This window comes from Anser anser, assembly GCF_964211835.1.
Source record: "Anser anser genome assembly, chromosome: 3".
Taxonomy (NCBI): domain Eukaryota; kingdom Metazoa; phylum Chordata; class Aves; order Anseriformes; family Anatidae; genus Anser; species Anser anser.
This window is the reverse complement of record NC_139722.1, coordinates 5526187-5538463: the sequence shown is the minus strand read 5'-3', so window position 1 is coordinate 5538463 and position 12277 is coordinate 5526187. Positions and strand designations below refer to the sequence as shown.

General features: G+C 41.4%; 1 protein-coding gene across 1 annotated transcript in view; it reads right to left on the bottom strand.

The window, feature by feature from the left end:
- The window catches only part of LOC310896887 (uncharacterized protein), a 70691-nt gene extending 59155 nt beyond the window's left edge, over window positions 1-11536 (bottom strand). The window contains exon 1 of the mRNA XM_083829804.1: window positions 8813-11536. Coding sequence (XP_083685930.1) covers window positions 8813-8911 — 99 coding nt within the window. The 5' untranslated portion in view covers window positions 8912-11536. The remainder of the gene's footprint in view (window positions 1-8812) is intronic.
- Window positions 11537-12277: the final 741 nt, after the last annotated feature.

Below are 12277 nucleotides of genomic sequence, written 5' to 3'. Positions count from 1 at the left end.
CTGGCTTATCAAATGAACCATAGGTCATAGTCACTCACGTTCTCCTCATTAGTTAGCCCGACACAGATCCTTAAGCATGTTAGTAGTAGTGATGCTCCAATTATTTCCAGAGATCACTGAAAGAAATGCAGAAGTGTATCAAGCCTTGGAGCTCTTCCTACAGAGCCTCAGTGGGATCCCTTCATGGAGTGAGGACTCGCCATTAATGGCCAGAGCAGCACTAAGCAGTTGTGCCTAACATTTCTGGTGCTGTCAGCCATCCAGTCCCTAAGTCACTTTGTTTATGCTCTACTGATTTTCCATTGTGCTAATCTTAACCTAGGATTTCAGTCCTGTGCCTTCAGGAACACACATGTTCTAGCTCTGCTTTGGCATTGATTTATTTCTGCCTATTCCCATTTCTCCTCTCCACCTCTTTTCCCTTACAGGTGTTACGGTTTTCACCCAAAGTCTCATGTCCTTCCCTGCTGCGATGACATACACGCTGATGAGGCTGGATCTTATTTTCACTCATACCTATTTGTAATGTGCAGGCTTTGTCATTTATGCCCAAATTAAGACTAGTTCATACTACTGGAAAAGAAAAAGAGGCCTTCGTGCAAATGCACATCAGGTCTTAGTGGATTTTACTTCAGGTTATATTACAGTCAAGTGAGTCAGAGATGTGGGAACTGCAAACGTGTGTCACTGGGGAGTGTTGCTAGTGACCTGCACAAGAAGCCAGAAAACTGCTATTACTTGAAATTTAAAATTAAACAAAAAAATCACTCTTTCTCATTTCCCTGAACTGGACCGCATGCCTCCCTGGGGGAAGATCATTGTTGAAATATGTTGACTGTAATATTTTCTGTTAATCTGAATATTCCTCTCTTGCTCTGAGCTTGGGGATGCGGGCAGAAACCTCCCCCATCTGTTCTGGAGCAAGCTGTGCAAACTGCAAGCACAACCCTGCCAGGGATGATGTATGGCCTAGCGCGCTGCCCTTGCTTCTGTAGAATTGCATGGGTGGGACAGGTCTGCTTGCACACTTTATATATGAAGGGCTCAACCTCAAGGGAATTTGAGGACAAGACTACACCAGTGAGTAGAAAATGTGGCCCAAGGCCATGTGGTCAGCTTGGATTTGACTCTAGGGTCACACTGACCAGGGCCCTACAGTAGCACCAAGCCCACCAGCAGCAGCAAAACTAACAGCCTACTTCTGAACTCCAGGAGGTTTCATTGATTTTGGGCATGTCATGGCCTGATGAACCAAACCAGCGGGAGATCTACTGGGCTATTTCTCCTTCAAGTGCCCACTGCCAAAGACTGTTTCAGAAGTTTTAGTTCTGGTCTTGGCATTTAAACCTGTAGCGTTTAAAGCATCCCTGTGAGAGCATCCCTTTCATTTTTCTCTCATTGTTTATTACCTAGAGTGCTCTGATGTATTTCCCCTCTTCTACTTTCTCTCTCTCACCATATGTTAAAAATCTTTAGGAATGCGCCTTTTCTGTGGCATCTTTTGCTTCTGGATTCTAATGCAGTCCTGATGCATTTACCATAAATCCCTGGAAAGATGGCAGATCCAGCACAAAACTTGTTGGAAACAAGAACTCACTGGAAGCAAGTTTTACACATGTGTACAGTCTTCCTTGTCAGGGCGCAAGAGCTACATGATTAACTGGATGAAGAGGAAATTTCGCCATACCATTGTCAGCAAAATTTTTGACTGAAGATATTTTTACACTAACAAGCCCTCAGTGTCTACCGTATTCAGAGTAAAGAAGAATCGTGGCAAGGAAAAGAATGGAAGAAGTGTGCTAATATGAAAAATCTGGAGATTTTTATCTGTGGGGAAAAAAGATTTCTATGAAGGATATTGGAAAAATAGTGAATAATTTTGTGAACATTTTTGTTTATATGAAAGTCTTTATCTGCTTTCCACTAGTTCCGTCATCTGGCAAATGTTTTTCAACAACTTTCTCCAGTCACATTTTTCTTTTTAAATCTCACATTTCCCTTTTACACAACTCTACCCTCTGGCTCTGAAATCCTATTCTATTCTTTACCTGCTCTTCATTTTATAAAATCTTGCACTTTCTTAAGAAATTATTCAGCTTTAGGGGAGAGAGTGAAGGTTCCTTAGCTGTGTTTCATGGGCCAGAGAGGAGAGTAGTAATATCTTGTAGGGACAAAATTTTGCCACTTACTGCTGTCTCTTCTGGAGTGGTTGGTGTTTATTGTGGTCCCAGCACAGAATAAATACTAACGCAAAGTAAGTAAAGAAGTAATGTAATTTATCAGGTAAAGAAGCAATGTAATTTATACAGTAAATCCAAACCTCAAGAATCCCAGTGTTGTTACTTAGTGTAGAACCTACACTTGTGGTGGCCATGGCTATGTTGCATGGCAGGGGAATGTGCCCTGCCAAGGCTGCTAACAGAGATGCTGGGGGAGAAGGGCATCAGGGTCAAGGTCCTAAGTCCTCCTGTTTTCTCCAGTACCTCTGCCCAGTTTTGGTCCAAAACTGTGTTGAGGGAGTCCTGATGTCCTGTTAATCCAGTGAAAAAAAAAAAAAAAGACCAGAAGAACTGGACAGCGAGAGAGTGCATTTGCTTCACTTCCTTCTACGTACAATTTCTAGTTCAGCTGTATTCTTTCAAGGAGGTCTGTCTAGAAGACACGCCTTAGTCGAGACATGCAGGAATAAGTCCAGATTTCTACTATGAAATAACAGTGTTTTCTGTTTTGTTCTTTGTTCTCTTCCCTTGTGCTTTATTGGCCTTTTTTTTTTTTTTATAACTGAGCACTGTGTTAATGTTTTCAAAGAACTATCCACAAAACCCAGGATGTCTGTTAACAGTCATAGCTAATTAAGTCTATTATAACATATGTATAATTAGGGTTATTTTTATCCCACATTCATTACTTTACATTTATCAACACTGAATTTCTTTCAGTGCCATGAGATCTCATCAACAAAGAGTATCACTCAGTGTCATGAGATCCAAATGAGATCCTATCATCTATAAACTCTGTTGTTTCATGAGTCATTCTTTCCCAGATATTATGAATATGTTGAGCAACACTCATCTGTATGGAACTTCATGTGACCTCCCTCTATCAAGTAAATTGACTCTTAATTCTGTATGTTTTTAGCCAGAATATTAAGCCGAAGAGATGAGATCTCAGGGTTGTTTTTTTGGTTGGTTTGGTTGTTGTTTTTATTTGTGTGTGTGTGTGGCTTTTTGTTTGTTTGTTTGTTTGTTTGTTTGAGCCTTTCATAATCTAAATGCATTGCATTAGCCCATATTAATTTAACATAGTTTTCTTCAAAATGTTCTAAAAGATTTGTGAATTATGATTTCCTTCTGCATATTTAGGGTCACCCTCATGATTGGGAAATCATAAGAAGAATAAAAACATTAGAAAGAAGTTCTACATTTCTCAACATACATACCTCCCTTACTTTGACTAAGACTTTTTACTAAGACTTTGGGATCAGCGTCCCTTTACCAAGTAGTCTTGACCGTCACAGGCACACCATGCTGCAGCCTGAGCCTGTTAAAGTTTAAGATGCAAAAATGTGAAGTACTCATTTCTTCCTAGAGTCAAAAACTCCTCTAAAATGAAAACGCTTGTAATAAAAATAGGTAATGCCTCAATACACTGGCATGATTTTTCAGAGGAACGTTCATGCACATTGCATACAGAGAAGTAAAACAAAGGGTGAGTCTTGCACATTATCTCAGAAGGATCCTCAAGTAAATGTCAGGCTGTATCCTGGCTAGACTCCCCAGTTATAAAGTGGCCTCTTGTTAACACAGCACTAAGAGTAACTAACTGCAGAAGAAAACCTAATGCATGGAACAGTCATATGCCTATTATTTTCTTTAATATGTCACAGGAACTCCTAAAGGAAAGTGTTTTCTTTGTTGTTGTTTTGTTTTGTTTTTTTAATATATATATATATAAATATCTATATATGTATGAAGTATAAATATGTATATATGTATATATATATATATACTTCATTTCATTTTGCTTCTCTCTCTTTTTTTTTTTTTTTTCCTAGGAACGCTAGTTATGCTGTAGTCTGGTGTGGAGTGGAGAGGGACTCTGTTATACTCAGCCCAGACTAACCCAAGTGCTGTGTTCTTTCTCTTTGCAGAAACACTAGAGGAGTTTCTATTCTCTTTTGTGCAGTCAGTGAATTCTCCGTGGGAATCTCCATCTATCTGGCAGGTCACATTACAGCCCTGCTCTTGTAACTGATCTGTCCATAGGTTTCTACAGAAGAAGTGCTATTGATGAATTACTGCACATGGCGCTGAGAGTTATGTTGCAGAGTTGTTACTTTTCAGCTAGGGAGCTTTCCTGGGAACTTTCCATGATGTGTTGGACGGCTAAAGGGTTTTGGACAATATATAGCATACTGCTGCCATAATTCATTATGACCAATAAGCAGGGAGAGCAAAAAGGATAGAAAAGTTGAAGATCAAAGATGCCAGCAGGACATGCATATCCGTGATTAGTGATGAATTTTGCTACATTAGAGAAAGCAAACTGACTTCAAAAGATGCTAGACCTCCTGGCAATGCACAGGAATAAGCCCCCAAAGTCAGCATGTTATGACAATTGCAGTTTCCCTCAATGTGAGACAGCACTGATTGTGCTGCCAAATGCCAGCTAAACACTTTTATTTTCTCTGAGACCAGTTTTTCTTTCCAATGAATCCTTCCCTGTACTTTCCCTTGAGGTGTAGTTATAAGCACAATTATTAGCATTGCCCTAAAGTAGGTCCATATTACAGCTGGGCAGAAAATAAATTATGTTATGTTACAATATTTCACATACTTCAGTCCAGCCCCCTACCACATAGATACAAACAACCAAGATTAAAAACAAAACAAAACAACAGCACCACCACCACCACCACCAAAAAAAAAAAAACAAACAACAAAAAAACTGAGAAAATAAAAGTAATAGTTTTATGTTTTAATTGCACCAAATGAAATTTTTGATGTCAGTAATTATGAAACTTTTTGTTTTGTTAATTTGCTTTATATATATTTATATATATTACTTTACTGAGTCCAATTTTCTCAAAGCAAATACTCATTTTTTTTTCTTTTATGACAGAATATGGTATTTCAGTAATTTATTTTTTTGACATACTTTGAGTCAGGAGATTAACTGAAACCAACGTTGCTCCATAATGTTTTGGTTACTAGAAATTGTGTTTTTCTGAGGAAAAACGGTTTAAAATTTTCCATACAACTCTATTATTTATCCTGAAATGATTCACAGTAAAGTCCTGTGGAGTCTTAAAACAAAGATGGCATCAACAGAAGGATTTTACTATTTCCGAGAAAGGCTGGACAATGAAAGGAATTGTAATTGTCCAGTACCATCCTTATTCAATCTATTCATATGGAGATTCATGAAAAAGGGGATATTGGAAAAGACAGTCACCAGCCTTTCAGCAGATCGCAGAAAGAAGAGAATGTCATCCATGGAGACAGGACACATCCAGTTCTTGGGACACTGCTTGGCTCCTCTCCTCTGGAGGTATCACCTTGAGGGTGATGGGGACTGAGGCCCGTTTATGTAAAAGGCAAATGAGGAAGGTTTGCCACCCTAATAAAATGGCTTAGGAGGCCCATTAACCCAAGCTGGAGTTAAAAAAAAAACAACAACTTGGCTCTGATTCCCAGCTTCCACAAACTTCAAGGATGAATGTTCGATTTTGGGCTTGGATTCAGCCAATTTAGAGAGCAATTATCCAGCTATGTTCTGTAATTCAGTTATGAACTGGTTTCCAAACTCTCCCCATGTTAAGGTCTGAGTTTCTATTTATTTGGATTACAATTTCTACCGTTGCCGTCTTGCCTTTGCCTCTTACTATAAACAACCAAGAAACCTGAAGGTACAGGGAAAAGGGGTTCTATCCAATATGTCCTTTATTCAGGACGGGAAGCGTGTAAGCAGATGATCTATTAATACAACGTTTATTAATACCCTTCTCACACACAGGAACCAAAAATCACAAGGCTTGCTTTGAAGCTGGGACTCTCTCACGTGCATTGAAATGGGTTTCCAGCAAAGTGCAGGTGCATGCCATATGAGCAGCAGAAACCCTGGGACTGCAAGCAAGCAATTTGATGACTGCTGTGTGTTCAGTGCCCGGAGTAGATTCATGTCAAGGTGACACTTCCCTGGCTCAGAATTCCCCTTGTCTCGTATTGAAGAGCTATAGATAATTTTACCCTTGCAGTCTCCTTTTCTCTTTTTAGTGCCTGATAGATGCTGTTCCTAAACACTTTTGCAGGTGATTACTGTAGGGAATTAGTAGGCTTCTTATTCACACCTTTCTGTCCAGCCCCTCTTGACTTGCATAATTCATTAAGCCAGAGGAAATGAGGGATCTCACAAAGCCTGCTGAGGCAAACACGTTGCCCTGGCCAGCCCTGGGGGGTGTGGGGGGCGTTCAGTGGTTTAATTTAATGATCATTGCGGGAAATGTGGGGACATCAAAGATTTGTATTCCCCTCCCATTCTTTCCCCAGTTAATTGGTGGTTGTGCCACTGAGACATTCCCTAAGAGGACTGTTAATGTGAAGTACGAGCTTTGTTGCCTGTTAACTTGCTGGTTAACAGGGATGAGGCATCAGACAGGTTCCCAGCAAAGATGCCTAAACTTCTCGCTTTTCAAGGATTATACATTTTTTCTTTCTAGCATCCATGGGGTTTGAACCCCTGTCTACAAATACCCACGTTCCATGTGTCCCTTTCAGCAGTAGGACACTTGTAAAGGAAAACACAGATGTGAGGCCTTCAGGCCTGTCAAACTCTAACCAGTTTCTCCTCATATCCCCAAAGCTGATTTGTGGAGCCAAGACACCAATGAAGGTTTCTGGCTAAGCTGACATGGCTGCAGCAATGCCCCTTCAAGGCATGACATCAAACTCTTAGGCTTTGTCCACACTACAAAGAATTATACCACACAGAGGAGCATTCCCAGGTGCTTTAATTTGCTTGCAATACTTTCGATCCTCAGACTGGTCCCTTGCACGCTCTTGGCCTCAGCTCACTAGCATCCCTCCAGACAGTTTAGAGGCACAATTCGGCAACCAGCACAGCCAAGGACCATTTCCAGCTGGTGGCTTGGATAGAGCCACTCTGTTTTGGAAAGCAGGAGAGTTTAATGAATGGATGCAGGAATTTCTGTGCCAGTTGGCCTGCAGGCTATAGAGTGGTCCCGGCCGTGTTTAATTTTCTAAAACAGACATAGCCTCAGGTCTCCTCCTTATCTCTGCCATTGACTTCCTGGGCAGCAAGGGCCTGGCTGTTTACCTACAAAAACGACTTTGTGAAAATGGATCATGCATGAAAGAATGGTTTCAAAGACTATTTATTATGAATATGGTTCGTTTTAACTTAACAAGTCATTCACAAACTGATCTTGGCTTCCTTGGACTGATCTAGTGTTCAGAGATATTCACCGATCATTTACAGCAAGAAACATTCAGCCTCCGGTCTGTTCGCAAATGGTTTGTTTTCTTTGCTTCCTACTTGCAGTGGGGGACCGGCCAGCTGAGAGATCTGCTTTTGTTTTCCCTCTTCTTGATTTGATGATTGAAGCTTTTCAAACAGAACTACAACGTGCTGCAAATATCCACTGTGAGTTTCTAGACAAATAAACATCTGGGCTGAGGGTTATTTTGGAAGAACGGCAGTCTCAGTGCCTCCAAATGGCAAATAATAGAGTGAAGTGAGCCCAACCATTTTCTTATGGAGTTGGAGGACTTCTTCTATCCACTCCATTAACCTGTGCTTTTCTGTTTCTTGGCTTTGCCCGGCATTTCTGAAGCACTATTAAAGACCCTGTTAGGCTGGTTAAGAGTCAGTCCAGGTCCCTGCTGAGAACAAGGAGACTCTTCCTATCGAGGAGGCCCATGCCTCCCTTCCTGTGGAGGCCCACGTGAGGTGACCGCTCAGCCTTTCCCAGGCGGGGATGGCTCAGGAGACGTGCAAGAGGCAGGCTTGCATCGCCTAAGCATAGCTTTTGGCTTCATCGTTTGCTCATCTGTGGCTTTGCCTTCACTCACTTGTTTCCTTAGATGAGTTCCTCTCCCTGCTTATTTGTGTTAGGAAAATTATCGTGCTTGTATTTCGGTCTGTGTCGCTTCCTCTGGGCCTGTTTTGTTATTACACAGAGGGATGTCTTTAATGAAATGGACGGAAGGAGGAGGTCTTTGGGCTTATTTTTATCCTATACATAGGAAGTTGGCCAGAACGGGGAAAAATAGAGCAGAAAGTCCTCAGAGCATTTCCACCCCTCAGACCTGGAGACAGCAGTCCCCACAGACCTTACTCAAATGTTCCACCGCTTCCCAGGGATGCTGCAGAGGAGAACTTTCTCCTCAGTTTTGCTTGTTTGTTTTTGAAAGGAAAGCTGCGTGCTGCTTCCTGCCACAAGGACAGGGCTAGCTGCCCTGCCATTGCGGTGATCCAAGTTTCTTTTATTAATGAATTAAACCTCAGACCACTGGACTAACTTAAAAACATAGAAAGGGGGGGGAATTTTGTGTATATATTTGTAGTGTGACAGCACCTAGAGGCCCTGATGGAGCTCGCAGTTAAATCATGCGTTTCTAAAGAGAGATGAGAGATGGCCCAAGGAGCTTCAAGAAGAGAAAGGAAGAGAAGAGCCTGGTGTAGCAATGCAAGGCAGAAATACAGCAAACATTAATGGACAGCTTGTCACCTCAGACAAGAGAAAGGAATTGGATGAAGGTGGACCACATGATTTTTGGGATCATTGAGTTACCTGTTCGATGATGCTGTCACCCTTGAAATGTTGAGGAAACTGAGGTGTATGTTTTAGGACTGTATCCTTCACCTTGCATTCACATTTTCTCTGTCCCATGTGGCAGGAACATTAAATCTCCTTTTGAGAGGGACTCAAGGCCATCTTTTTGCTCAGTCTGTCAAGCAGTGACTCCAAGGAGAAGGGCGGCAGGCTGGACAGGCAGCACGGGCATCGCTGCTGGCATTGCAGCTCCCTCCTCCGCTGCTGGTCCTGTAACACAGCTGGGCTGCAACAGAGGATGCTCCTTTCCCATGTGCTTCAAAGAGAAACCAGGAGCCACGGAACAATTACTCCCACTCACAAGACGAGGGGAAATCCTCTTCTAACGGGGGATCATCCTGTTAATATGAGGATGTCTGGCAATTTATGACTTGCTGCTTGAAGCCCTCCTCCCCCTGCCAAAGAAATGCGGCAGACAGCAAAGCTGGAGGCAGATACAAGGGAGAGCTGACATTGGCAGCACTTGAAATATAGTGGGAGAGATGGGAAAACTCTTTCTTGCTGTCCTTATTAGCATGACTTAATTAATAGTTATAATCTTATCAAACAGAGGCCGCTGTGCAGGAGGGATGTGCAGGCTGGAAACCAAAGCTTTAATGAATAGATATTTTAAGACCAAAAAGCACCACTGAGCAATTTTGTCTGACTTCCTGTATAATTGGTTCCAGAGGCAGACCTTTTCAACTAAAAAAAAAAAAAATGTGCATTTAATGGAAGGTGTTATTCATGCGACATTTTTTGGTAATAATTTTAGAAAGAAAATATTGAGTGGTTTATTTTGTAAAATCCAAGTTTGGTCTGCACTTGACTGGTTTCCATTTTTATTTTCTGCTCCAAGGTGTCTTGTTAACCCCAAAGACTACATATTCTGTAGGGCTTAGACTTCCCTCCTCTTCCTTTCAATTTTACTACTATTGACTCCAACTTATATGTATACAGATATATATATTTATATTTATATATATATATTCTCAACTTGGAGCAAAGAAAATGTTTCATTTTGACACTGTGGAACGCTTGCAACCTGTATTAAATACACCTTTGTGTACTAAAATACATCAAAAGATTGACAGCCTGTCATCCTTTGCCTTGTCCACCTTTGAGAGTATTATTCTCCCATGTTTTAGGTTTCTTATTCAAACCTTTCACCAAACACTTTTACTAAACACAGCTTTGAAGAAGCCTTGCTTGCCAAGTCATTGTATCCTCAAGGGAAAAGCCACCCTACTGTGAAACAGAGATGTCCTACAGTCTACAGGCAAATGCTGAGACACTGCAACTCGCACATGGCTTCAGTGCATTTATTGAGGGTGTTGCTCTGTGGAAAAATAATATGGGATAAATTTAATGCCATGACAAAAAATATCTGTGCTATCAGATTTTTTTTTTATTTGTCTCTGATGTTTTTATATCCCAGATATCCCATCTCAGTTTCTTTGTGTTCTTGGCCTGGGTCTTGGAAATGGTGGTACCTCTTAATCTCTTGTCTTGACATCTTGATATCTGGTGTGGCGGCAAGACAGGCTCTTCTCCCAGTCATCAAGGGAAAACAGTGCTTAAGCAGAATTCCCTGTGTCACACATAGAAGATGAATAGCAGGCCAGCTTGCATCAAGACCTGGCAGTGCAGAAGGAAGAACACATTTTTTCCGGGTTTTAGGTGGAGAAGAGAAATCTCATTTCAGGACCCATGGAGCAGCAGAAGGCAGCCACAACCAAAAGAGATTGACCTTGGTACGGGCTGTGCAGCGTGGGGCAGCCCTGCGAGCAGAACAGATTATCCACGCTGCAAACACTCCTTCTTTCCTACATGGAGAAACTCATTCAAACTCATCCATGGACTAGTCTATGTCCAGTTACATTACTCCATACACATTCATTTTCTAGGTATTTCCAAAAAAGCATTTCATCCTGTGAAAACTCAAGTTCACCCAAAATACCTTTTGAATGTGGAGAAGGTCATGGTTTTAATCCAAACGGAACCCATCAGTCTCAGAGGATTTTACACCACAATCACCGAGATTTGAATTTGCACTGGGATGTTTAACACAGGCCATTAACGGGACAGATTTCTTGATGCTAACGGGAAAGAGAGTGACTGTGAATTATGAAGCCACATCCTTGCTTGCGGCTATAAATTTTGGATAAACCTCCTCCCCCAGTGCTCTGGATTCACACATGCTGTCTCCTCTGGCTATTTTCCTCTCACTTGTGAAATATATTACAGTAGCCAAATTACCAGGGGATGAATGACCTCAATAAATTCTCTCATTCTGCTCTGAGAGAAGAGACCATGCTGTGGAGAACACAGTCAGAATGTATTTTTTTTACCCTGAACTTGCAATTATTCCCATTGTGTCAATTTTATTGGCAGGTGATTTTTTTTCCCCTTTTGGTTGGCCTCAATTTGAATTTTTCCATTCTGCTTCCCATTGTAAATGCCTTTTCCAATTTTATCTTTGTACCAATGAAATGTGTATGGGGGGAGAGAATAAAGCCGGACAACTCCTCAGCTGGTGTATTTCTGCCTTGCTTAACATCTTTCACGATGGAAGTCTGCTGCTCTGTCCAGCTCAGGTCCCACCCAGCAGTGCTGTAAACAATTAACATAATCCTACTATATTTTTTTTGGAGATAACTAAGCTGGTTACACATGGGAGAAACACTCCCCCAAATTATTAGAGGAATGGCTGAATGTCACTCTTTCTTCTTGTGTGCAACATGTGCTTACAGAGGTACTCCTTAGATCTGACAGAATTCAACATTATTATTGCTGGAGATCAGAGTAAATTTCTAATACTGATACAAAATCAGCCCATCTTCATCTAAAATTTAGCAAAAGTGCTGGTTCTGCCTTTTTTTTCCTAGTAACACGGCTCAGTGCTCTAAGCAAAGAGCCTAGAGGCAATGGCAGCTGAGAGGCTCCCAAGAGCAGCAAAAGAAGTTCAAGCCTCACCAGGCAAAATGTCTTAGGATCCCCAGGGAAAGCTTCAGAATGGCAGTACAGGTGGAAAACAGCTTAGAAAACCACCACCCCAAGTCCCCAAGCACTGTGTTTTTTATAAAACCTTGTCAATATTAATGTTGATTCTCTTCCAACTGGGAACAAAAAGAAAAGACTAAAGCTTCATTTCAAAATCTGTCCACATAGCTCCACCTTTCTGAGGCATCAGATACACAAATCTGGTGCTGTCTGAGGAGGTACAATTTCCAATAAAGAGACAATTTTTAAAAAATAAAATTATAACTAAAACTAAGCTCAGTAATTGTGTAAGACACTCCTCATTAGGCAGCCTCATGAAATGTGAGCAGCAAACGTAAGAAGTTGACATTTTGTTTCTATGCCAAGCACATCACGGCAATACCTGGGATGGGCTCTCACCTCACCCAACTACAGCCATGTAAAATGTGGACATCTGGTCTG